The sequence below is a fragment of the Labeo rohita genome, chromosome 7 (assembly GCF_022985175.1).
Source record: "Labeo rohita strain BAU-BD-2019 chromosome 7, IGBB_LRoh.1.0, whole genome shotgun sequence".
NCBI classification, from domain to species: Eukaryota; Metazoa; Chordata; class Actinopteri; order Cypriniformes; family Cyprinidae; genus Labeo; species Labeo rohita.
In genome coordinates this window covers 38208371-38234873 of record NC_066875.1, presented here as the reverse complement: position 1 = coordinate 38234873, position 26503 = coordinate 38208371, and the positions used below count along the sequence as shown (strand labels likewise).

General features: G+C 37.0%; 1 protein-coding gene across 1 annotated transcript in view; it reads left to right on the top strand.

The window, feature by feature from the left end:
- Nucleotides 1–26503, top strand: part of dnah2 (dynein, axonemal, heavy chain 2) — a 179045-nt gene that overhangs the window by 89462 nt on the left and 63080 nt on the right. The window contains exons 35-43 of the mRNA XM_051115409.1: nt 2381–2569; nt 2648–2751; nt 6940–7129; nt 7222–7402; nt 7957–8084; nt 13464–13616; nt 14222–14347; nt 17216–17434; nt 21446–21563. Coding sequence (XP_050971366.1) covers nt 2381–2569; nt 2648–2751; nt 6940–7129; nt 7222–7402; nt 7957–8084; nt 13464–13616; nt 14222–14347; nt 17216–17434; nt 21446–21563 — 1408 coding nt within the window. The remainder of the gene's footprint in view (nt 1–2380; nt 2570–2647; nt 2752–6939; nt 7130–7221; nt 7403–7956; nt 8085–13463; nt 13617–14221; nt 14348–17215; nt 17435–21445; nt 21564–26503) is intronic.

The window sequence follows — 26503 nt, the reverse complement described above, 5'->3', positions numbered from 1 at the left end:
AGTTTTTGTGAAGTTTAGTGTCATTCATCTATCATTTCCTCTGATTTTAGGGATTACTCATGGGCAAGGTTAGGTTTAGGTGTAGGGATGTGGTCAAGATCAAATTTTTGGCTTAAAATGTTGTAAAATGTTTGTCAACAAAATATGTTGACCCAGGAACAGGTCTAACTCAGCAAAATCAGGACGTGCAAAAACGTACATTATACTGTACAAAATTAAGTGATATGTTTCTGTTACACGTTAAACCGTACTTTTATTTTGACAGATTGCCGTGAAGTTTATGCGTTTATACAGTATGATATGATGCTAGTTTTCTCAAATGAAATGGTAAAATTCACATGAAATGAATCTCATGGCAGCTCTAGAGATTAAGTTCATGTGTTCATGTCATCATATAATGAGAAGCAGAGGCCGAAAATCACCGCGAGCCTCACGAGTGCTTCAGTATTTGTGTAGTAAACAAAACTGCGTTTCCGTCATTCATGCAGGATTCATACCGTTTTTTTTTTGTTTTATTTTCACAGACATTAGTCCATATCACGATTCGAATTATATGGCAGACCCAATTTTGATTTATTCATCCAAAAATTGATGAATTCCATGGCATTCCGCGTTATAGAATAAATTTCATTTTTATGAATGGACTATGTGATCCCGTCTGCATTTTCGCAGGAGGAGAAATTGTGGACGCACGTCCATGTAGAGACAGAAATGACATGCCGTTGTGTAAATAAGATAAATAACATAAGACCATTTAGTTTGTTTAATAAAAATATAAATAAAATAAAATAAAATGAATGTAATGTAATGTCAGGGAAACACTGATTTTTACCATTTCTTGTGAGAAAAACCAAAACTACCATAATTTACAAAGAGAAACTCTTCACAGCAACCCATCAAAATAAAAGTTTGGTTTAACTTGAAGGGAGGCAGAAATGTATTACTTAATGTAATGATACTACTACTACAACTAATACAATTATTAGTATAATTATTAAAGGGCTCATCGGATGCCCATTTTCCATTCTTTAGGGTCTTAAGGAAAAGTCTATAATATACTTTGTTTAAAAATTCTCAATGGTTGTATAAAACAACACCCTTTTTACCTTGCCAAAATCAGCTTTGCAAAAATCATCCCATTCTGGTCGAGGCCCCTTTAAATGCAAATGAGCTCTGCTCGCCCCGCCCCTCTCTTCTCTCTGTGGAGTGACGAGCCTGTTTACTTTAGCCGCATTTAGCCACTGAACTTGCTAACTATCACATTATTAAGAAAGGCGATCGCAAAGATTCATAAAAAACCCTTATACTTACTTCTGCTGTAAGTAAAGCTGGATCATGAATGATTCGCGCGAGCATAGACAGATATATGTAGATCGGGAGGCGCATTCCCTTCACAAACAAATGTAATCCCCTGCATCTTCAGCAGCTCAAATGTCAGGAGTAAATGGCGACCACTATGTTCATTATTACATCCAGCAACACAACACCTCTATCACTTAATCAGAGATATTCTTGTCTAATTTACATCCCTGCTCTGGCATCAAAACAATGGAGGTTGGACTGTTACAACTGATCAGAGGTAAGACACTCATGTCAATCAACTATCAACTAACAGAAAACAACTGAATTTGGGAAAAAACGTAAAATGGAATTCATAGGACCCTAGATGAAAATCTGCAGACGTTTTCCCCATTTCCTGTGCTGATTTAGATAGAAATCTGGAATGGATTACAACATGGTGTTAAATGAAGCTGAGAGTACTACACTCTTGTTAGTAGCTGAAAGCAAAATAAAATTAGCCCAAATATTTAATTAACAACCATGTTAGCAGTGGGGGATTTGTAGAATTTTAGGAATGACAGGTGTTCTGATTCTGCAGAAATCTGCAGAGCTCTCTGTGGAGTTCTGCGGGCACTGATTCAATGCGTGTCTGCTAATAACTGATGGATGAACTCCACATACACTGCTGACTTCACTCAAACCCTTTATTGAAAATGAGTTATTCATTTCAAGTGCATTTGTACTTGGAGCACAGGATGCACAAGATACACAAGTTAATTAAAGATGGCAGCTCAAATGAATTTAATCCAATCACATCTTATAAGCCAAAGCCAGTGAGACACAGAAAATGGCTCAGGCCTGTCTCTTTGCCTTTGAGAGTTGAGAGTTAGTCTCAGAGCATGGCTTGTTGGGCTTTAGGAAGGTGGGGTTTTTTTCTTTGTTGTTAATTTACATTTACATTACCAGCTGATGTTTACTGACTGTGTTTGGAGTAACTGTGGTTAGGTTTGATCTCAAACCCCTGATCCATAAAATCAGTTTGCGTTGTCACTGAGTGTGTCTGTCTTCTAATAATGAGTGTTTGCATTGTGTTACCCAGGTGTCCATGCTCAGTCAGTACTCTGAAGCCATACGAGGGAACTTATCCAAGATTCTGCGCTTGAAGATTGTAGCCCTGGTCACAGTCGAGGTCCACGCCCGAGATGTCATCAGCAAACTGGCCAAAGCAGGCTGCTGTGACGTCAATGCTTTTGACTGGCTGTGCCAGCTCCGCCTGTATTGGGACAAGGTCAGTGGGGAGATACTGGGATGGAGAAAACATATAGAATAGGGAGAAGCCTCTAAATGTCTCTGTCTGTGTGTGCAGGATGTGGACGACTGCATCATCAAACAGACCAATACTCACTTCCGCTATGGCTACGAGTACCTGGGCAACTCTGGTCGTCTGGTTATCACCCCCCTCACAGACAGGTAACTTATCAGTGTGGTGAAAGTATTTAAATGGTATTAAAGAATTATGTATTAAGGATTGAGGTGTTGTGTTGCTGGATGTAATGAACATAGTGGTCGTCATTTACTCCCGACATCTGAGCCACTGAAGATGCAGTAGATTACATTTGTTTGTGAAGGGAATGCACCTCCCGATCTACATATATCCGTCTATGTTCGCGCGAATCATTCATGATCCAGCTTCGCTTACAGCAGAAGTGCGTATAAGCATTTTTTTATGAATCTTTGCGATCGCCTTTCCTTATAACGTGGTAGTTAGGAAGTTCAGCGGCTAAACGCGGCTAAATGCAGCTAAAGTAAACAAGATCGTCATTCCACAGAGAGAAGAGAGGGGCGGGCGAACAGAGCTCATTTGCATTTAAAGGAACAACCCCTTAGAATGAGATGATTTTTGCAGAGCTCATTTTGACAAGGTAAAAAGGGTGTTGTTTTACAAAACAATTGAGAATTTTTAATCAAAGTATATTAGAGACTTTTCATTAAGACCCTAAAGAATCATATCAGCTTGTGGAAAATTGGCATCTGATGACCCCTTTAATGAAATGATACTCTAAATAAGAAACTAAATCTGCCAGCAGGTGGCGGTAAATGTCTTTATGAATCATTCTTTTATTTGTTCTACTCGTTCAAAGGGTTGATTCATTCAGGAATGAACTAAATGGCTTCCTTTGTATGGGCTTTTGAATTGACACAAAACCCCATAAAATTAACTTTTGTGTTAATTTCGTTCAAAACGCGGATTCAGAAACTAAACACAGCTGAGTTGCTCTGAGACACAACAATTCTGCTATGGCTTCTAAGGTAATATGTTCTCTGCAAAATTGAGCAAAAACACAATATTGTTTTTAAAATATAACACAATATCAACTTCCTATTTACTGAACTGTTGTATAAAATCACATTTAAGCTAGATAGATCAGGACAAAATCAGCACTGGTGTCGTATTGCTCTTGTTGCCTGTGTGATGTTGTGTGATATGTGATATGAGACAGAACACATGCAGGGGCGTTTTTTGCACCAATATCTTGATTTTTAGGGCATAACTGCATTTATGAAGATGATGTACATGATGTTAATCGTGTTATTTTTTCATAACTAATTAAGTAAGCTTTTTTTGGATGCATGAAGTATTAAATCACAAACAAAACAAATGCTTCATAAAAAGAATGCAGTCATTCTCAATCTTTTTTTTTTCCTCCAGGGTGATGTATTTTGCTGGTTACTTATCCATCCACTGCAATAAAATATAGTAGTAGATATTCCAGAGTTACTTGGTGCATGAATTCAGAATGTTTTAAATGTCATAAATAATGAAAAATAAAAAATGTCATAAACATTTAAATGTCATAAATATAAAAAAATCCACCAACATATACAAAGGAAAGTCCCCCATGGTGGTTTGAATGTAACATCGCACAGTCTAAAGTGTGGACACACTTTTACCCTTTCATTTTCTTTATTTTTTATTTATTTCTCTGAATGCACATTTTAGAATAAAAAGTAAAGAGTATTATGTGGTGACCGAAAATGAACAGACTGAGCAAATCAGACTTATGTTTTAGGTTCTTCTTCTCTTTGTTATAAATTACATCTCTGCACACAATTTCTCTCAGTCATATTTATGAAGGGCACTCTGGGATGGTTCTTAAGTTCCCCTATATGCCAGGCACTTTATTGTCTGCTTTAATTCACTGTCTGGTCCAACTCATCCATTTGAGAAATTCACCAGACAAAACACAATAAAATCCAAGTGAAGCCTGTAGTGTTAGACTTACTCTTGATAAGGTTATTTGAGTTCACACACCTTTATAAGAGTGAATTTTGCCCGGGTCTCATTGTGCGTGTAGAAGCATTAACACCACCAACAAATATAACCTCCAGCTGAGATATAATCACCTACACTCTCATATTATACTCTCAGATTATTAGAGATATCAATATTCTGTCCTGTGTGACAGTCAACTCTTGCATTTGACTGATGTGATCAGCTGGTATGTAATGATCATTATGGGGACTCTGATGCCGTTATCTGACTTCAGCCATTATCCAAGTCATTATGAGCGAGAGACAGAGATCATGTCATTAACCTTATCAGTCAAGATCTTACCTCCCCATCAGCAGAGCACACCTGCACGTAGAGGCAGAGAGAGAGGAGCTCCAGATGTCTCTTGTGTGATAATAGAACACAAATGCTAAAATTTTCTTTTACATGAAATTATGCAGCGATTCCTGCTAGGAAGTGGAGTCAGGAGTCAATGGCAGATTTCCTGTTGTGTGCCTTTAGAGGCCGCAGAAAATCAGCACAGAACGTGCCTCTAGTCGAATGAAAGGAAGAATCTAATCCGGGTTTATTATGTTGAGAGGGTGACATCTTAAGCCCACTCAAGGACATGGACAATGTGCTTAAGCCTGTCTGTCTGTCTCTTCTCCATGTGTGTACCCGCTTCCGGATGCATGTGATTTGAGTGAATGTCATTGTGTGTTCCAGTGTGCCTATCTCTGTTTCTATCCTAGCCTGAATGACTGCAAAAACGTGTTCACAGAAGTTAACAAAATATGCTACAAATCCTCCTTTAATGGTAAAATGGTTTAGAAATAGTCAATAAAACATGATGAAGTAGGAAGTGATACATGTGGTCTATTCCGTACGTGTCTTTATTTTTGCCGTAGCTAGCCATGATTTTGACAGGATCATTTTGTCACTTCCTTACACTCTGCATAATGGCTGGTTTACACAAAGATGGATAACTATAAAGATAACTATATGTGACTCTGGACCACAAAACCAGTCATAATGGTCAATGTTTTGACATCGAGATTTATACTTCATCTGAAAGCTGAATAAATAAGCTTTCCATTGCTGTATATTTTGGAAAATATTTGGCTGAGATACAACTGAGGGTGCAAAAAAATATAAATACTGAGAAAATCGCCTTTAATGTTGTCCAAATTAAATTCTTAGCAATGCGTATTACTAATCCAAAATTAAGTTTTGATATATTTATGGTAGGAAATGTACTAAATATCTTTATGGAACATGATTACTTAATAGCCTAATGACTTTTGGCATAAAAGAAAAATCTATAATTTTAACCCATACAGTGTATTGATGGCTATTGCTACAAATATATTCATTCTTCTTACGACTGGTTTTCTGGTCCAGGGTCACATATTAGTGTCCACGATTGGATTACGATTGGCTATCAATGTTTTTATCATTCGTCAGCTTAGACAATATAATTCTGAAAGCTATTCCAACAATATCATTCCTCTATGTTTAGTGGACCTATTCTCATAGAATTAGACCAATTATTAAAACTTTATAGTTATCGTTAAAGTAATTGTCCTTGGTGTAAACAACCTTAACTAGATTTTAACTATCAAATATGCATCTTCTCTTTCAGTGAGGACCAACAAATTGCTTGCTTCTAAAATTGTGTGCCTTGTGTTATGCTCAATTTAAAGCAGTGATTCTTAACCAGGGGTCTGGAACCCACTAGGGACCAAACTTTCAGAGGCCATCAGAGTGACTTTAATACATTATTGTTTATATTGAAATAAATACTTAAGTTACTTAAAAGGATAGTTCACCCAAAAGTGAAAATTCTGTCATTAGCCCCTTTCACACAGTAATATCAGTAGGAGAGAAGAAATTGTTGAATAAAGTCATTATTTTTGTTTTCTTTGTGGACAAAAAGAAGCTTCATAAAATTTCGGTTGAACCACTGATGTCACATGGACTATTTTAACAATGTCCATACTACCTTTCTGGGCCTTAAACGTGTCAGTTGTGTTGCTGTCGGCACAGGGTTAGAAAGTTCTCAGATTTCATGAAAAATATCTTAATTTGTGTTGCGAATATGAATGAAAGTCTTACCGGTTTGACATGAGGGTGAGTAGTTAATGACAGAATTTTAATTTTTGGGTGAACTATCCCTTTAAATATGGCAATACTGCCAGGTGGGGGGGGGGTATGTAAGTATCACAGCACTTACATATTATTGCTCTTTTAATTGGTTTTAAATGCTTCTATTGTCCTCATTTGTAAATTGCTTTGGATAAAAGCATCTGCTAAATGACTAAATGTAAAAGTATATGTCAGTGTATGTACTGTATGCATTACAGACAGTGTGTTTGTTATCGGTGTAGGTGCTACATGACTCTTACCACAGCGCTGCATCTGCACCGGGGCGGTTCTCCCAAAGGCCCTGCTGGAACTGGGAAGACAGAGACGGTTAAAGATCTGGGTAAATCTTTGGGCATGTACGTGATTGTGGTCAACTGCTCAGAAGGCCTGGACTTCAAATCTATGGGCCGCATGTACTCTGGCCTGGCTCAGGTATGTAGCAAATTATGTCATACAAACACTTTAAAACTTTAAGAACAATTAATGAGATGTTACTGAATATGTGCACATGTTTCTCTCTCCAGACAGGCGCGTGGGGTTGTTTTGACGAGTTTAACCGTATAAACATTGAGGTGCTGTCCGTGGTCGCTCAGCAGATCCTGTCCATCCTGTCTGCTCTGTCTGCAGGACTCAACAAATTCACCTTTGAGGGGAAACAGATCAACTTGGTCTGGTCTTGTGGGATCTTCATCACTATGAACCCAGGTACTCAAACTGCGTGTTGTTGTGCTAAGAGGAACAGTTCATTCAGAAATTAAAATCCTGTTCTTTTTTACTCACCATTATGTTTTTCCATCACATCATCTTACTTTCTTTTGTGAAACAAAATAATATTTTTTCCCCATTTACTGAAAGTAAATTATGACCAAGGCAGTCAATCTCCTAAATGACAGAAATGCCTCAAAAACCTTGCTTAAAAGTAGACTCACATGTTATTTTCTGAGTTTTCTGATACCATATGATAGCTTTATGTGGAATAAACATGGGTTGGGGTTAAGGTTAGTTTCTGATAATCTTCACCTTTAGTAAGTTTATCCGCAATTACTGAATCATTGATTCTGATTCATTGAGAATCATATCGTAAACTGGATCACTGAAAAAAATGGACTGAATGCATAAATAATGACAGAATTAACATTTTTGCGTGTTCTGTCCCTTTAAATATCTTTATAGTGTTGGTAATATGTGTTTCAGTCTGTGTTTATGGTTCTCATCCCCTCAGTTCCTGTTGTTTCTGTGTGTGTATGTTTCCTCTGTAGGCTACGCTGGCCGCACTGAGCTGCCTGATAATTTGAAGTCTATGTTTCGGCCAATCTCTATGGTAGTGCCAGATTCCACCCTTATAGCTGAAATCACGCTTTTTGCAGAGGGTTTCAATAACTGCAAGGTATGCATACAACTCTTCATATTTAGTCTGAAAGTTCTTAAATTCTTTAAGCTTTAAATGGTTACACAGCATGAATAACACCATCAATTTCAAACAAGAAATGGACACTTAAGGATCACTTTTAAAACATTAAGAATTGTCTCATCTACTGACAGCCTTGAGCAAAAGAGAGCCATCATTTTTCCCGTTTTAAAGCCTAATAATTAATGATGAAGTGTCAATGCTAAAATAGTTTCTCATATTTCAGTTATATTTCAGTTCCAGTAAACACTATCATGAAATATTATTTCTGTGATGGAAAAGCTGAATTTTCAGCAGCCATTACTCCAGTCTTCAGTGTCACATGATCCTTCAGAAATCATTCTAATATGCTAATTTGGTTCTGCTTAATATGCTTATGGAAACTCTTTTTCTTCAGGATTTTTGGATGAATAGAAAGTTTAGAAGAACAGCAACTATTTGAAATGCAGTTCAGGTCAAAAGTTAAGTTGCAAAATGTTAATTAATTTACCAAAATAAAAGGGATCATGTCTGTCTGAAATGCATGTTATTTTTTGTAAGATATTTTACATCTTACAAGAGAAAATAACAGTTAAATTTATAAAAATGACCCCTTTCAAAAGTTTACATACACTTGATTCTTAATACTGTTGTTACCTGAATTATACACAGCTGTTTTGTTTTTTTAAGTGATAGTTGTTCATGAGTCCCTTGTTTGTCCTGAACAGTTAAACTGCCTGCGGTTCTTCAAAAAAAATCCTTCAGGTCCCACAAATTCTGTGGTTTTTCAGCATTTTTGTTTATTTGAACCCTTTCACTCAGAAAAATAATTCATTGGATGTACTCAATTTAATTGAGGGCAGGATTTCCATCCAATAAATATGTGTAACCCCAACTCATAAGACACAAATTCACAATGAAATGTAATTAGGATGGGCCAACTCAATTTGATCAAATATAGTTTCAATGAAATTGATACATTTATGAAGTGATATTTTATGCTTGTTGAACTCAAACTAAAACATGGTAAACTGATAAACAAATAACTTGGCAACCAACTTGTCAGGCATTAGCCATAAGATGGCTTTGTTAAATCCATGGCATGCCCAAAGTAGTTGTTTATTTTATTATTAAAACAACTTTAACTCATGTTAGCAGGTCCTCAACCCAAACACATGCTCTACACTTCACCACAATGGTAACCCCCAAAAACACTAACGTACCAGAAACTGTTTTAAATATAAACATAGAAGAACATTAAACATTAACAAGTCTCCCAATTTTATCATCTTAATAAAAAATGCATAAAATAACATTTTATTTCAACATTTACTCTCCTTATCCAACCGTGTGCAAAGCATGATGAGAAGGGAAAATCCACTTCCTAATTATTAGTAAAATAATGAATGTACTCTCAACTCAAATGAATTGAACCAAAATGCAACTGTTTCAAGTCAGTTTGACACGATGCAGTTGTTTAAATGGGAAACCTAACACAGTGGTGTTAAATGAAAATGATTATTTTAAATAAACTGAACAGTGTTGTAGAATCATTTTTTGAGTGTTCCAACAATGACTGTATGATTTTGAGATTCATCTTTTCACACTGAGGACAACTGAGGGACTCATATGCAACTATTACAGAAGGTTCAAACACTCACTGATGCTCGTGAAGGAAAAACAATGCATTAAGAGCATTTAATGAAGTCGTGTACATTTTTTTTTTTTTTTTTTTTTTTTTTTTTTGCCTAAATATCGTATTTTTTTCATTTAGTACTGCCCTTCAGAAGCTGCAGAAGATACTTGCATGTTTCCCAGAAGACAAAATAATTGACAAAATAATTAACATTTTGCAGATTCTTCAAGGTGTATGTAAACTTTTGACCTCAACTGTATCTATTTAATTTTTGTAAGAGTCTTATTTTTGCCCAATTAAGTGCATCCTTGCTGAATAAAAGTATTGCATTTTTTTTTTCAAAAAAAAACAAAACAATACAAAAAAGTACAGACTCCAAGCCTTTGGATGGTAGTGTATATTTTACACAATTCTAAAGTGGTTTCGACGGTTTTGCAGTGCAGTTGCTATGGTGTTTGAGAGGTTGCTAGGTGGTTAATTACAGACATAATTCAAAAAAGCATACACAGTTTTTATGATTCAGCCATTTTATTGTCTAAAATCTGATCACTTGGTGCAGTAATAGCATACCTTTCCTCATAAAGCAGCAAGAAATAAAGCATCATGCATGTCCGTACCACGAACACCATTAATTTTTTTTTTTTTTTTTTAATTGAGTAATTTCTTCAAATTCAGTGTATATGATTAGAAAACATTTGTTGAAGGAGCTGAGAGTGCTAGTTATTATGGGATATTAGATTCTATTGAAGATTGAGGAGATCAACTCAGTTAGGCAAACACAGATGAACTGGCTCACACACACTCTTACGCACTCCAGGGGTCTGATCCTGCCATCGGATTACCTCCAACACGCAGCAGGCATGCCAAGTGTGTGTTTACGCACGCGTTTGTGCGAGAGACATCCGACCGATGCGTAATGCCAACCCCTTCAAACACACACTCCACAAACACACACCCCTGTGGTTGACCAAATCCCACAAGTTTCCACTGGCTGCGTCCCCTCTCTTCCCCCTGCCTGCGCGCGCTCCAAACGGGAAGCCTCATTTGTTGATGCCGTACACAGGCCCGACGGGCTGGCAGCGGCACAGGCATGGGGAATTGGACTCAGAATTACAAATAATGGACTTGAGATTAAGAGAGCTGGGAAGGGAACCAGCACCGGCCCCAGCCAAGCACAGAATGTCAATGGCAGATTTGATTGTCCCGGCATACTCGGCCCTCATCCAGACGCCCCTCTGCATAGTCAATACGGCAGAATCATCGCGTGCTGTCGAGAGAGAACTATTACCTTTGCAAATGAAAGGAAATGGACATATCAATGCCGAGCCATGTTAGAGAGAGAGAGCGGGAGAGTATTGCCCCGGCGCACCGAAGTGTGCAGGTCTTGGTGTTATGAGCCATAACTGACAGCGAGATGACCGTCCCCTGCGAGTCCATAGTCTGCTCAGCCTAGCGTGACTCTGGCGCGTGTTTCTGTGTGTGCGCTCGCACAAGCGTTGGTGTCTGTATAAGTAAGACTGTTAGCAGGCAGTGTGGAAACGGAGCTGACACGGTTACCCTGACTCACACGCACTGGCTTCTTCCTTCTGTTACATATTCACGGTGTTCATGGGAACACACACATAGACTCACCTTTTTTGCATTCTGTCTCTCTCTCAATCACAGACATAAATTGCTTCCATTGTGTTTGTCTGTCGTTATTTTTCATTCAGAAACAATTGTGCTTACAATAATTGTATTTCCAATTATATTTCATGAATGGTTGTTGACATGCAATTGCATTATGGGCATTTAACATGTATCGAAGCAGGTTTAGAGCTTCTTGCTCCTGATTTTTACTTGCCCAGACAACATTTTTACTTTTTATTTTTCGCTATGCATTTTTATATGTGACCCCGGACCACAAAACCAGTTGGAAGTAGCACTTGTATATTTGTAGCAATAGCCAAAAATACATTGTCAAAATCATTAAATAAAATACAAAAATCAGTAGGATATTAAGTAAAGATTATGTTCCATGAAGATATTTTGTAAATTTTCTACCATAAATGTATCAAAACTTAATTTTTGATTAGTAATATGCATTGCTAGGAATTTAATCTGGACAACTTTAAAGATTCCAGATTTTCAAATAGTTGTATGTCGGCCAAATATTGTCCTATCCTAACAAACCATACATCAGTGGAAAGTTTATTTATTCATTATTCAATTAGAAAAAACCCTTATGACTAGTTTTATAGTCCAGTGCTACATATTTGCCATGCTTTAATGGCTATAATTAAACTCCATAAATTCATAAACACACATTTCCTGTAAAACAGGGTTTCCCTAAACTATTTTGTCAGCCAAATCCTTTTGGTCTAACATATTTACTAGAAGTTAATATTTTAATAATGGTTCTCTGATGTCAGTTAATGGTCACATGACATACAGGTAAAAAAAAATTAAATATTGGCAGCGGCTGTTTGCACTTAGTGTAAATAGCAATTAGATGCTATTTACACTAAATGAAAATAGCATATTTTCTTAGCGATACATGCTATTTACACTAAGTGCAAATAGCTATGGATTCTATTTAAACTATGTTAAAATAGCAGGATTTTCTGGTATTTATAATACTTATTGCAAATAGAGGCAATCTGCACCTCAGTATTGTAGGTTGTTATAAAACACTATGCAATAATAATGTATTGAGTGTAAATTATAGTTTTAATTCAAATTATTAAATAGATGCTGCCTTATTGGAACAATAAGCCCTCCCTACACCTACCCTAACCCATACTTTATTTTTAACTTTTTGATAATTTCTTTCATTTTTATTGAAATAAATGCCTTTCTGATATGATATGAGATTTGAAAAGGGAGAAAAAAAGTTTGACAAAAGGTGGATTTGAACCCGGGTCGATAGCTTCGAAAAGATAACAGTTGGTGCATAATTACCATCTTTTGTAGTGTTGACTAGCCCAATCACACGTTGGTGGGAGGAACAAGGCAGGCTATTTGCACTTAGTGTAACTAGAGACTGTATAATATTTGATTTTTTTTTTTTAGTAATTAAGTTTATTTTAAAATGATTTATTTTTTGTTTTATTATTTAATTAATTATTAGCTTTTCATCAACTCACAAACCCACACCGGTTCCCTCAATAAACACTGCTGTAAAACAACGGCGTACAATACAAAACATACCGATTTTTGTTGAGGTCGTGCCGTCTCTCACTTTTTTGATTTCTTGACTTCTGTTCCTTCGTAGATGAAAAAATGATGCAATAAAGGTTATTGAATTTGCTCGTTTACACTCCTCTCACTCCCTCATGCTTTTTCTCTACCTGTCTGCCTGACGTATTACAGTATTACTGTCAGATGTATTGCTGTGTCTCTTCTCATGGTTTCTATTAGCTGTGGGAGTTCAAGGTCACATAATCCATTTTCTTATTCCCATAAGAAATTTCTGTAATGTTAATGTCAACAGGAACTGAAAACCTTTTAGACACTTTTACTTTCCTGCTGCATGTTACTGTGGAAAATTCATCAGTGAACTTTTCACAATCAAACCAATTCTCAACAAAATTAGCTCTCGGCCTAATTTTTTTCTTCTCTGTTTATCTATTTTCATATGAGAATATTAATGGGTTTGGAATGCAGGTTCATGCTAACTGTTCTCATTATATTTTCATTGTATTTTGTTCAAAGAGACATCATATTACACTTTTAATCTCTGTCTCTTCCCCTCTCTCTTTCAGGTGTTGGCTAAGAAGGTCTTCACTCTGTATTCTCTGGCAGTACAGCAGTTGTCTAAACAGGACCACTATGACTTTGGCTTGAGGGCTCTCACCTCTCTGCTTCGCTATGCTGGAAAGAAGCGCAGAGCTTGCCCTGACATTGTCGATGAAGAGGTGAGACACACAGACCTGCAGCATCCAATAAATCTAGAAACATTATCTCAGAGGCCTGCTTCACCGTTGCAGTGTATGTTCAGAAATACAGCCAGTTTGTGTGTGTGTTTGTGTGTGTGTGTGTGTGAAGAAAGTGCTAATGCTGACAGGGACATGTCACTAAAACGTGCTCTTCTCTGGCTATGATAAAAAATGTATCAAAGGGGACAAAACCTTAAAAGAGAAGTTGAAAAGGGCTCATAAACCTCATGTGAGTGCTTATCTCACTACTCTCTGTCTCTCTCTCTCTCTCTCTCTCTCTCTCTCTCTCTCTTTTTACCTGAATATCATCACCCATGCAAAAGGTGCCCCATGTTTATTTAAAGGTTCACATGTGCGTAAGGTACGCTTGTTAAAATAAATGTCATTCGGAAGCAGTAGGACTACTGCTTTTGATAGCCGAAGAGCAAGTAGGGTTTTCAGATGTATCTGATGTGCGTTTCCTGCCCATAAATTAAGGTTGACATTTGGTCAAGTGAAGCTGGCCCGCCTTAGCTTTGAAGATGTACTCGTTCGCTGAGCTAATTTAACATCATATTTTTTTTCTTCTTACCCTTTGACCTCAGATCCTGCTGATGTCTATGAAGGACATGAACATCGCTAAACTATCCTCCATCGATCTGCCACTGTTTAATGGGATCATCCAGGATCTTTTCCCTGCCGTGGAGACGCCCACTATCGACTACGGAAAGGTAGCCTGTCCCACAGTGCATCTGGCCTCTTAATGGACTCATAAAGCAAGTCTCTGTGTATTTGTGCATGAATGCGTGCTCTGACTCACAGCTCTTAAAAGCATATTTTTGTGTGTTTTTGATTACACCCATCCTATTTTTCAGAGAACAGCTCTCACACAGGCTCTCTCTCACTGAAACACCTTTCAAAAGATCCATTAAAGCCCGCGGATATTTTCCTGCCCTGCCTGTACACAATTCACACAGTCTGCTTCTTTAATACAGATAAAGGCCAATGCAAAGGTGTTAGGGGGAGCTTAGTGGATAAATATCCTGACAAGCACCACAAAGGTTGCTGTTTTAAAGCCAAGTCTGACAGTCTGATCTGCGAGCTGGAGAGGTATAGATCCCTGTTTAACTTTGTGCCTTTAAAGTGTAGCGTGTAATTTCTGTGCCAATAACTCTAACTCAGGACGTCCACCTAGAAATGGCTTACTTATTGTTTTCTTCACATTTCTCTGGTCTGGGATCTCATTTATAACCATTGCGTACACACAAAACATTCCTGAAAGAGGTGTATTCCACTTCCTACGCAAAAGATGGGATTTATAAAAACCTGCATGCAAATTCTGACCCATGCGTATGCATTTTACTGCAGTGAGCAAAACAATGAAGCATTTTAAACTCTGAAACAATTGATTTTAATTGCGAACTTACTGTACTTCGATATTACGACAGACATTGATGGATTTTGGAGGTTGAGCAGTCCATCGGCCAGTTTGAATAGCTCCGATAATACTGTACAACTACTGCTGCACGAAGATGTTAATATTGTTTAAAGGCAGACACCTTCTGTATTTCCTGAAAAATACTGTTGTGTTTGAAGGATAGAATTTAAAGGAAACTGTAAGATTTACACGTTTCATTTTGTAAATATTTTGTCAGTGACGCGTTGAGTCGGACAACTGCATTTTCACAGCAAAATATAAGTAGGCCAAACTATATATAAATTCCCTGAAGCATGTTTACCTTATCAGCAATACGGCATAAATTGTATTTATTTAAAACAATTAAAATAGCCTAGTATTTGGCCAGTGGAAAAAAAATTAATCAACTTTTTTTTTTAAGTTATAGTAAGTATTGTAAACAATTTATTTTTTAGGGATATTTTGAAATATTTATTCTAAAACATAACAAGGATACTGGAAGATTTTAGCAATGTAATGTGTATGGCACAAATAGCATTTATAGTCCGTATCTCATATTTTCTACTTGGTCTCATGACAAAAACGTACCTGGGGGCACTTTTTTACGAGACACGAAATACATACCAATAAGTACATATCACTGCAGTTTCCAAAAAGAAATGAACTCTAGAGGCAGTAAAACTCTGACACCTTTTATTCCTTTTCACACAAAGTATGATTTACAGAGATTGATAAAGCGTTATTTTTGCACAGTTACTTGAAGAATATTGTATTACAACTTAAAAACTATTTTAATATGCTGGGAGATTTGAAAAGCTGATGCTTTTGAATGTTAGCATGACATGTCCAGCTTCATATCTATGGTTTTTCTTAAATGGTAGGTTTGTTCAGTAGCTCACACAGTACGGAGATGTACTTGAGAGGTGAAAAGCTCCCGTGTAACTACGGTTTGACAAAACACTTCAAATCTGCACAAAAGGAAGATTCAAATGGCACGCTTGTGTCAACAAATGCATTTTTATAACAGTTTTGCATTTGTTAACACTATCGGGTAGGTTTTAGAGTTGGGTTTGGTGTAGGGCATATTTCAAACACGATAGAGCACTAACTTTTAGCGACAGTCCACTAATATTTGAAATCTGAACTGAATGAATGGTTTTATAAATCTGAAAACTGTTGTGCATACACAAAATCTAGCTTTTGTGTGTATGTACACACTACAGAAAGTTTTATAAATGACCTTTTTGACTCCAAGGCTTTCAGGGATCTCCTTTCTAGTGCAAACTGTACTGTTAATGTAGGTAAAAAGTAGAGAATAATAGAAAGCTAAAACTTTTATTAGGTGTATTTGATATATTTGATTCTCAAAATAGTTGATAACCATCTTCAAGAACTTCAAAACTTGGCTAAACCTCTTACTGCCTTCTGTTGTTTTGACTGCTGTGATTAATGCATTGTCCAGATACAAAGTTTACTTTGCAAAAGAAAGAAGATTCTGAAATTCACATGAATTATCGAGTGTTTAAACCCATTCCGAATACAGACTGTCTAAGAGAGAAATGTTGTTTCTGAGGAAGAGTTTATGGTGTTTGCGAATACGGTTTGGAGAAATAAGGCAGATACATCCGAACGTTTGCACAGCTGCTTCCTGCTTCTTCCGCAATCAAATGCGACAAGGGCAAAATTGGAGGCGCAGTGTGACACACACACATAGACAAAAAGTAGTACTGTATTTCCTCTTCTCTGCCTCCACTCATGCACATCATACAGTGTTTTTATTGCTGTTTTATATTACCCATCCCGCATCTTCATCTCCACCTTACTCCAGCACAAACGCCTCAGAGCCGTTCCCTTTATTCCTCCTCTCCATCTGTTTAACGAGTCGAGAGAGAACTTAGAGAGGGAGATTAAATTAACCTGAGAGTTTAGCATGGCTGCTTTAGTGCCTCTGGAGCAGTTCTGGTTGGTGCGACTTCACTCAGGGGTGCAGTATCAGCGGGTGTTTTTATTAAGATGGCCGCCCACCTCTTGCCAGTTCATTTGCCTTTAGTGCTTCAGTGGGATTCACCTCCACCGAAGGGATGTTTTTCCAGCTTTGAAGGAGTTTATGCAACGTTATGAAGCAATTAGCACATATTTGGTTATAAGAACTTACACAGATTTTCTTTCTTTTTATCCCTAGCTGAAAGAAGCTATAGAGGCAGAACTCCGACAGAGTGGTCTCCAGGTGACCCCCTTCACCGTGACCAAGGTGATTCAACTGTACGAGACCAAAAACTCCCGACACTCCTCGATGATCGTGGGCAAGACGGGCAGCGGCAAGACGGTCACGTGGAGAATCCTTCAAAGCGCCCTCAGCGCCCTGCACCGCAGCGGAGAACCAGGATTCAACCTCATACGCGTGAGACCTCCATCTTTATCTCAATCTCTGTCTCTCCATTGATTGTTAGCTAGCAGTCTTGCTTTTCATGCTGTCTAAAGGGCAACAGGTCAGCGCAAGGTTCTTCAAAACAAAGCGGCCCCGTTAGCTCTTTTTCGAAACGAGTTGTTTCCATTCATGAGTAGTTTTAAGGGCAAAGATCATGCCTCTGAAACGAATGTCTTTGCAGCATCTGTTCTAGAGCCTAAAAGGCTACGCCAACCTTCTATCCCTCATTACCATGAAAATGAACCGCCGTTAGCGGCCACGCTTATTCAGCACCCGATACATTTACCACCAAGACAACAGTGTTTCCCTTAAACACTCTTCGCTGTTTAGAGAACATGTGGCAACAAGGACTTAACACTCATTAAAAGCCCCCCTGACAGACTCTCGGCTCACTCGTGGGTGTTTTGAAAATGATGGCGTAGTCAAGACGGCAGCTAGCGCTAATTGCCGCAGCTTATGATCTCTTTCTTTTCACAGTTGGTTTGGCTGCGGCTAAAGGAGCGCCACTCCACGCTGTGCTTTTAACACAGACGTCTTTTCACCCAGTCGGTTGAGACTCCTCACGTCTAAAACCGTGTGTTTAGCGTTCATGTTTGTTCTGATCTGTTTTGTTTTCACTTCTGTTGTTTTCCCCATCTCCTTCATTCTTTGTAACCCTTTTCACGTGTCTCATCCTGATGTGGGTAAAAATAGAAGAGTGGGGTAGGGGTGGGGGGAATATGTGTTTCTCAGGTTTTCCTTCTTTAATGATGTTCCTGGTGTGTGTGTATGTGTGCAGGTGAGGTCTGACAGACTGTTTTTATGCTCTGTTGATGTTGTCAAAGTCTCTTGTTTCTCTGTTTAGATGCAATCCAAATTTCCCCCTTTTGTGCTTCGCCCTATAACATGTAAGGAACAGTATACTACTCTTACCGTTTTTGTAGAGTTTAGTTCCAGCCGTGCTTCAGCACACCTGGCTGCAATTTTCAGGGAAACCTAAAGACCTTGATTAGTTTATTCAGGTGGGTTTAATTAGAGTTGAAACTAACCTCTGCTGGGATGAGAAATGGGGAACCCTGTACTTGCTAAATTAAACATTTAACATAATGAGGTCAGGTAACAGCATATTGCTGTTTTTTAGTATTTAGTTATGTTGAGAATAGCACGTTACCTGTTACAAACAACAGAACAGCTGAACAATGATACTGTTGTTTTGTTGTTGTTGTTGTTAGAGCTGCTTTACAGCAGAATTAATCTCTGTTTGCATCACTGAATCATTATTTTTCTGTTTATCCATGTAAAGCTGCTTTGAAACAATCTGTACTGTATAAAGCGCTATATAAAAAGGTGAAAAAAAAACATTTTGTCACATGACCTTGAGTAAGTGGTTTCCAGTTATCATCTAAGATATCACAAGTGTGTATGTTTATTATATATAGAGTGTTTGCACCTATGTCACAGTTTGGTCAGTTACCCGGATGCATGGCCATTTTGGAGATACCTGGATGCAAACAGCACAGATTTGCGGTTAATAACTACTGAAGATGTTGTTCTACTAATTTATGCTGTCTAAACCACAGAAAAAACATGTGGAAGCTGTTAAATCATATAGAGAAGTTTAATTTCAGTCTTTAAATGTTTGCATTTCTGAAACAATATGTTGAACACTAAAGTTTTAACCTTCTCAAAAACAGACTAAACAGAGAGTTTGTTGAATAAAATGAAATAAAAGCTGAATTAGAATAAAGGAATAAAGGTCACTGAAACTAATAAATATTTTAGTCAGAAGATTCTTGGCATGTTAGCTTTTCTGCAATGTCGAACATACCATTAGGGACTACAGATAGAAAGATTTCAAAATATTTGATTATAATGTGATGAAATCCATCTACTGGTTCTCAGAGAAGGATTTGGTGCTCCTTTACACTGTCCCTATCCAATAAACTACAAATAATATGTATATATATGATAAACTAAACCAGTCCGTAATACCACATTAAAATACCAGTTTATACTTCAGAGATTTAACTTAACTTCAGTGCCTTATGGTGGGATAAGTTAAAGTGTTGGCTCAACTTACCCAACAGCCTTTGGCTCACTTTGCCCCATAGTTGGAATTTTGGAAATAAAAAAAAAAACGAGCTAGCTTACCAATTCAGCCTAATATTTAGCTAAATGATTTGCATGGTTTGATATGTTGCTAAATCACCTATAAGCATCATAAATATTTTTAGACGTGGATAAATTTGCTTTGATTTAACAGCCATTACATCTGTTATGCAAAAATTTTGCTTTGACAAGCCAAAAACAGTTTTTCAAGTAAATGAATGCCTTCCGCTCCTCCCATGTGTTTCTCATTTTCACAGTCTGGCAGAAATTATATGTGATTCCAAAATATATGGTCACATGACATTAAAAGTGTACAGTTGCCAAAATACAGGGGGTGGATCAACTTACCCACTGGCTCAATTTACCCCACTCTCCCCTATAGCCCACACCATGACAATAATTGTGACCCTGGACCACAAAACCAGTCATAAGTAGCACAGGTATATTTGTAGCAGTAGCCAAAAATACATTGTATGGGTCAAAATTATCGATTTCTCTTTTATGCCAAAAATCATAAGGATATTAGGTAAAAATCATGTTCCATGAAGATATTTTGTAGATTTCCTTCCGTAAATATATCAAAACTTAATTTTTGATTAGTAATATGCATTGCTAAGAGCTTCATTTGGACAGCTTTAAAGGCTATTTTCCCAATATTTAGATTTTCAAATAGTTGTGTCTCAACTAAATATTATCCTATACATCACTGTAAGGCTTATTTATTCAGCTTTCAGATGATGTATAAATCTCAATTTAAAAAAATTGACCCTTACTGGTTTTGTGGTCCAGGGTCACAAACAATTGACCATTTCAGTTCTATTAAGTTCTGTATCATATATTATGTTCTGTCAATTTTATCCATTCCAAACATTCTTAATTACTTCAATATGTTTCTCATTTTTAGCAATTATGCTGTGCAGTATGCAGTAAGGATTACACAAGTATTCCATCTTAAACTTATATAAACTTATATTTATATACTATTTTTGCTAACATTTTTGTATAGGGAACAATTCTCACTATTATTATTGGCATCTCTATTATAAACGAATTGACTGTTTGTTAGTACTTATAAAGCACCTATTCTGCATGACCATATTCTACATCCCTAATCCTACCTAATCAATACCTGAACTTAACAACTACCTTACTAACCATTAGTAAGCAGCATATCAGGAAGTTTTTTTTAGGCAAAAGCCATAGTTAATGGTTTGTTAATAGCGAGAACTGGACCTTAAAATAAAGTGTGACCCTATTTTTTAAACCGTAGTTAGAGTGCACTATATACAGTGTTGTATTCCATAAGTAGTAAGGTGGTGTTCCATTCTGAACATAGCCTAATTCTCTCTCTCCCTCCAGTGTTTTCGCCCCTGTCCCTGTCACTGTCTAATTCTCTGTGGGTTTGGGTACCTGTGGTGACTGTGTGGGTTTGGTGTCCTGGTGTTAGCATATGAGTGTGTGTGAGTCTAAATCTCTGTTGGTTAACGTCTCCAGATACTTTCTGCCTAGTGTGTGTAATTCTTTACAGTTTGGGGGTCCATCTTGTTCTCTGCTCTCTCTGTGACTCAAGCTGCCATTTCTATTTGCATCCTCCCTTTCTCTCTCTCGCTCCCTCCTTGTGTCTCTCCATCTCTCTATGCCTGTCTCCTCACTCTTTCATATCTGACTCAACACCTCCCTCTATGCATATCTATTTCTGGTGCCTATCTCTATCTCTCCATGCAAACATCACCTCACCCTGTTTCCTCATTACCTCCACTCCATATAACACACACACACCCTTGAGTCTCTTGTGTGTCAGCCTCTCATCACTGTACGATTCCACCTCTGTTTGATTCCTCTCCCGTAGTTGATTCAATCCCTCCTGACCTTTGAACTTTGCTCTTGACCCTTTAGGAATGTCCCCTAAACCCAAAGGCAGTGAGCCTGGGAGAGCTGTATGGAGAATACAACCTTTCCACCAATGAGTGGACAGATGGCGTCCTCTCCTCGCTCATGAGGGCGGCCTGTGCAGGTATGTTTTGTTTTGTTTTTTTCTTTATGTGTACCTTGTGTAAGCTGCATAAATTTCAGCTTCAGTTTAAAGGTAGGAAACAAAACACTGTGTACGATTTGGATTCAACCATTTGTTTGGATCACACTTGTAGTCAAATATATGTGCATATAAAGACAGCAGTCTGCAGTAGATTTCTGCAGCAGTGCACTTTAATCGTTGCTCTCGCACTTCTCTCTTCTTCACATCAATACAACGTCAAATACATTTGCCTCCAGAACTGTCAAAACTTGTTAAAGAAAAACAAGCTCAGGTGTCTCATTAAAGGGAAAGGAAGCTACTTGGTAAGTCTGTTTTGCAGCCGTAGTATTGATTTGTTTTTAGTTTGAAAGAGTATCATTGTAATAATAGACACTTTAATGATATTAATCATAATCCTGAATGATTGCCAGTTAATTGAAGTTTAAAGAAACCCATTTCTGTTTGGTCCTACTGATGGGGCCGTGGAGGTACGTAAGACTCAAAAAATAGATTTTTTTAGCCACTGATGTACAGTACAAACTACAGTCTTTTAAATTCTAGTTAACACATTAGTTTAATGCTGGTGCCTTTTGATGTCAAAATCAGAATGCAAATAATTTTTATAGAATACTGTCATCAAAGACGTAATTTGAAGCTAAACGCAGACATTTAAACGGACATACTATAGATGAAAACTGCTATGATTACTTTTAAAGCATAAATTTGATTTAAACAATAGGACTACATAATATTCACATATGGACCCTGGAAACCAGTCATAAGGGTCATTTTTTTCAAAATTGAGATTTATACATCATATGAAAGCTAGATAAATAAGCTTTTCAATAATGTATAGTTTGTTAGGATGGGACAATATTTGGTAGAGATACAACTATTTAAAATCAGGAATCTGAGGGTGCAAAAAAATCAAAATATTGAGAAAATTGCTTTTAAAGTTCTTCAAATAATATTCTAAACAATGTATATGACTAATCAAAAATTAAGTTTTCATACATTTACAGTAGGAATTTTACAAAATATCTTCATGGAACATGATCTTTGCTTAATTTCCTAATGATTTTTGCCATAAAAGAAAAATCAATAATTTTGACCCATACCATGTATTTTTGGCTATTGCTACATATAATCCCCAGCGACTTCAGACTGGTTTTGTGGTCCAGGGTCACATATGCTGTTCATAGGGGACGTATTGTATTAGCCCTACAGTTACAGCATAAAATATTATTTAAACCTATTATTAACATTTTACATAACATTTATTTATTTTATCTCACAATTCAGGCTTTTTTTCCTTGCAAAATCCAAGTTTATGTCTCCTAATTCGGACTTTATAACTCGATTTAACTTAAAAATAGTGAGTTTGTTAATTCTGAGGGGAAAAAAATTCTGTGGGATATAAACTCTTATTAACAACACATTAGAGTGTTGTTAGAGGGTCAGTGCTTATTCACAACTTATTAGAGTTGTGAGATATAATCTCAGAATTGCGAGAATAAAGTCAGAATTTTGAAATATAAAATCAAATTGACCTTGTTTTATTCTTTTATTCCATAGCTCAGTAGACTGCTACCTGAACCGCCCACAAAAACATCATACTTAATTCGGATCTGTATCTAACTTCAAATTTCATTGAATAAGCTGGGTGACAAGCTCTTGTAATATGCGGAGAACATTTTGAAAATGACATCTAATCAATATAACCTATAATCTTTTTAAATCTAACTGTTTTGTAACGTATCCATGTAATTCTCTAGCCGTAAAGGCTATTTCTCCAGGGTTTTCTGCAACCATGATGCGTGCGCATCCCGAATGTTTACAAACAGATATTTGGTATATAGGATGCTCGCTTTCAGTTAATTCTTAATAGATGCATTTTTTCCCATTAATGTATTTCTGAGTGACACATTATGAAACTAAGAGATTGTGAATGCCATTTCCTGTTGACTTTAAAGCTGGTGCTCATCAAGAAGTTTAGAAATTTGCTGATACCAGCCACAGATAGCAGGTGCAACGTCAGCTGAAGCACTGACAGAGACAGAGGAAAGATAATGAGTCAATGAATCCTGATGTGACAGAAAAGAACAAACAGACAAAAGAAAGAAACAAACAAAGAAAATGGTTATAGAAAAGTTTGTTGATTTGTTTTCTTTTCACCATCCAGTCCAGCCTGGTCTCTACCCACAAACCTTCTCTGTCTCTGTGCCAGTCTCTTGAGTATCACAGGAAATCATAGCATTGCAGCTTTTCTCTTTGATCACTTTACAGCCTGCTAAAACAGCAGGGATTGGCGGCTCTTGTGAGTGTTTTTTTGTCAGTTTTTGTACTCGTGTTCTATGTGCAATCCAATATGAAGTTTGTCAATCTGTCCGAAGTAGACTTTCAAGCCATTGACAAATGATGCATTGTGTTATTCTGATATTTCTTAAAGTGCCCCCTATTATTTTCCTAATATATTATGCCATGATTCCTAATATTGTTTTGGGAGTCTCCTACAATAGATGCATGCAAGGTCAAAAAATTTTCCAGCGATTTTCAAACGATTCATTTGAACCAGTTTAAAGATTCAGTCTCTCTAAACCCCTCCTTTCCGTGAGCCTACTCTGCTCTGATTGGTCAGATGGCCCAGTCTGCTATGATAAGTCTACCACGTACAGCATGTGTGAAATTATATGCACATTGTCATAGTTCTGTATTTTGAATTTGTATTTCTCGAAAAGAAAATATAAGCATCTATTATTTATCATACTTACAAGTTGTGACTGAGTGGAGCCAGCTTGTTTAATAAACTTGATACTGAGCCATCTTTCAAGAGCAAGCGTTTTGTGAATCCCATGTTGAACTTCCCGAGATTAGAGAAGCAGTCGTCAGTAAAATGACGTGTCTGTGGGTGGGCTAAGTGCAGAACATGTAGAACATACGCGGGAATTTTGTGTTAGTGAGATTTGAGTTACTAACAACTCGTTTTGGCTATACAGAGTCGATTCTTTATTTTGGGAGACAATAACTATATTTATTGTGCACTTTTGGCTTTACAACTTCATTTTCAAGATCATTTACACACTGCATGAAAGGCTATCTGAAATGGCATAACAGGGGCACTTTAATTATTACATCTTTGGTTGTTGTGTCTCTCAAAAATATCAGTTTTTATTATTTTAATTAATATATTACAGTAATGTGTCTTTTTTGTTCTTCATTGTAGTGTATCTCTGTGTTTTGCGATTGGTAGCTGCTGTCACACTGATCTGGTCTTTCATTCTGTTGATGTTCACTGTCTTTCTCTTCATCTCTGTCTCTTATCTTCTGAACTTGACCAACAAACAGCTCTTTTTCCATCCTTTTCTCTTTCTTTGAGTTTTTCGTATTCAGTATAGTTTGATTTATTGGCATGACAAATAACTGCATTTGTATTGACAAAGCATTTGCAGCTCATAGTTGCAAAGAATAACAATAGTGCAAAACAAAGAATGGCTGACAAAGAAATGCTCTTCAAGGAATTTCTCAGTTTCCCTCATTAGGCTTTCTCTCTGCTGTTAATGTTTTTTAACCTTTAAACAGTTTTTAAAAGCCTACTGAACCTAATTCCCCTTACTGAAAGCAAATTTAGAGGCCTACAGCTTAAGATAGAAGTCTTGTCTATACAATAGATTGTTGAAACTTCGATACGTACTGCGTTATAAGGCTAAGTTTAACATGATTTTACAGTGTTGACTGTTGTGTGAATGAAATAAAAATTTTGTATTACTACAGGGGGTCTCTGATGGTTAACATTGGACTGTTGATGTGTGTGTGTGTGTGTGTGTGTGCGCGCTGCATTGTTCTTTTGAAACGGTCTGACAGAGCCAAAAATGTGCCTTTCCCCGGGTGCTTGTGTTTCTCTCTGGACTTCTGCAGTCCCTTCCTCCCTCTGTTTCCCTTTTAATGTTTCAATGGGCTTCATTGGCATGACAAGTAATGGTGCATTTGCCAAAGAGAATGAGTCAGTGAGTATTAAAAAGAAAAGTGCAAAATGAAAAGGAGAGAAATATTAATTAAGCAGTAAGATACAACAGACTGTGAATAAATTGTGAATAATACAGCACAGCCTTGAGTACCTTATTGCTTATATAAAACAATTAGAACAAAATTATTCATTACAGATTCATTTTTTTATTAAAACGTTTTAAAGCAAATTCATTAAAGGTACCCAAATGAAAAATCTCTCATTAGGTTGCTTACCTACTGTCCCTCATACAGTGGCAGATGCATCTACCAATCATTCTTTATGTTTGCTGATTATAGAGAAGTTGTTTAGTTGTTAATTTTGTGATTTTATAAATACTTTTGCGGTTTTCATTAAACTTTGTGCATTGAGTCATAGTGAAATACAGCTCTGACTCAGTTCGGTTTGGTTTGCTATAAAAGAACAGCCATTTATCTTGTTCTTTGTTTATTTTGCCATGTTTTCAGCCTACTTGTTCCATTTGCTGGTTTGTTTGCTGAGTATGGACCTAGTCAAGATGATTCCCATTTTTCACAGAGGACAGGTGTACATTTCTGGGCCAGATAACTTTGCATTTGTTTAGGTTTCCCAGTGTGTTTAATTTAAACGTATGCCATTTGTGTTCTAGCGTGGTTTAGTCTAATCACAGGATTATTCTGCACTTGAGCCTCAGTCTGTAGTGAAATGCTTGTTGTTTTCTTTCCTCAACTCTTGAATTTACAGGATTTTATACTGGTATGTTTGGAGATCACTAAGTTTTAAATGGTTCCAGAATTTAATTGCCTGTTTTGTGTCATCTTAGTTAATGGATATCGGCCTAATTATACCCCGCATGCATTATTTCTAGAGTCGCTTGTACTTTTTTTGCAGAATTCAGTGAGGAAGGTCTCAGTTGGGTGTTTTTCCCATTTGTCGAGTTCTTGGTTTGTTAGTGGAC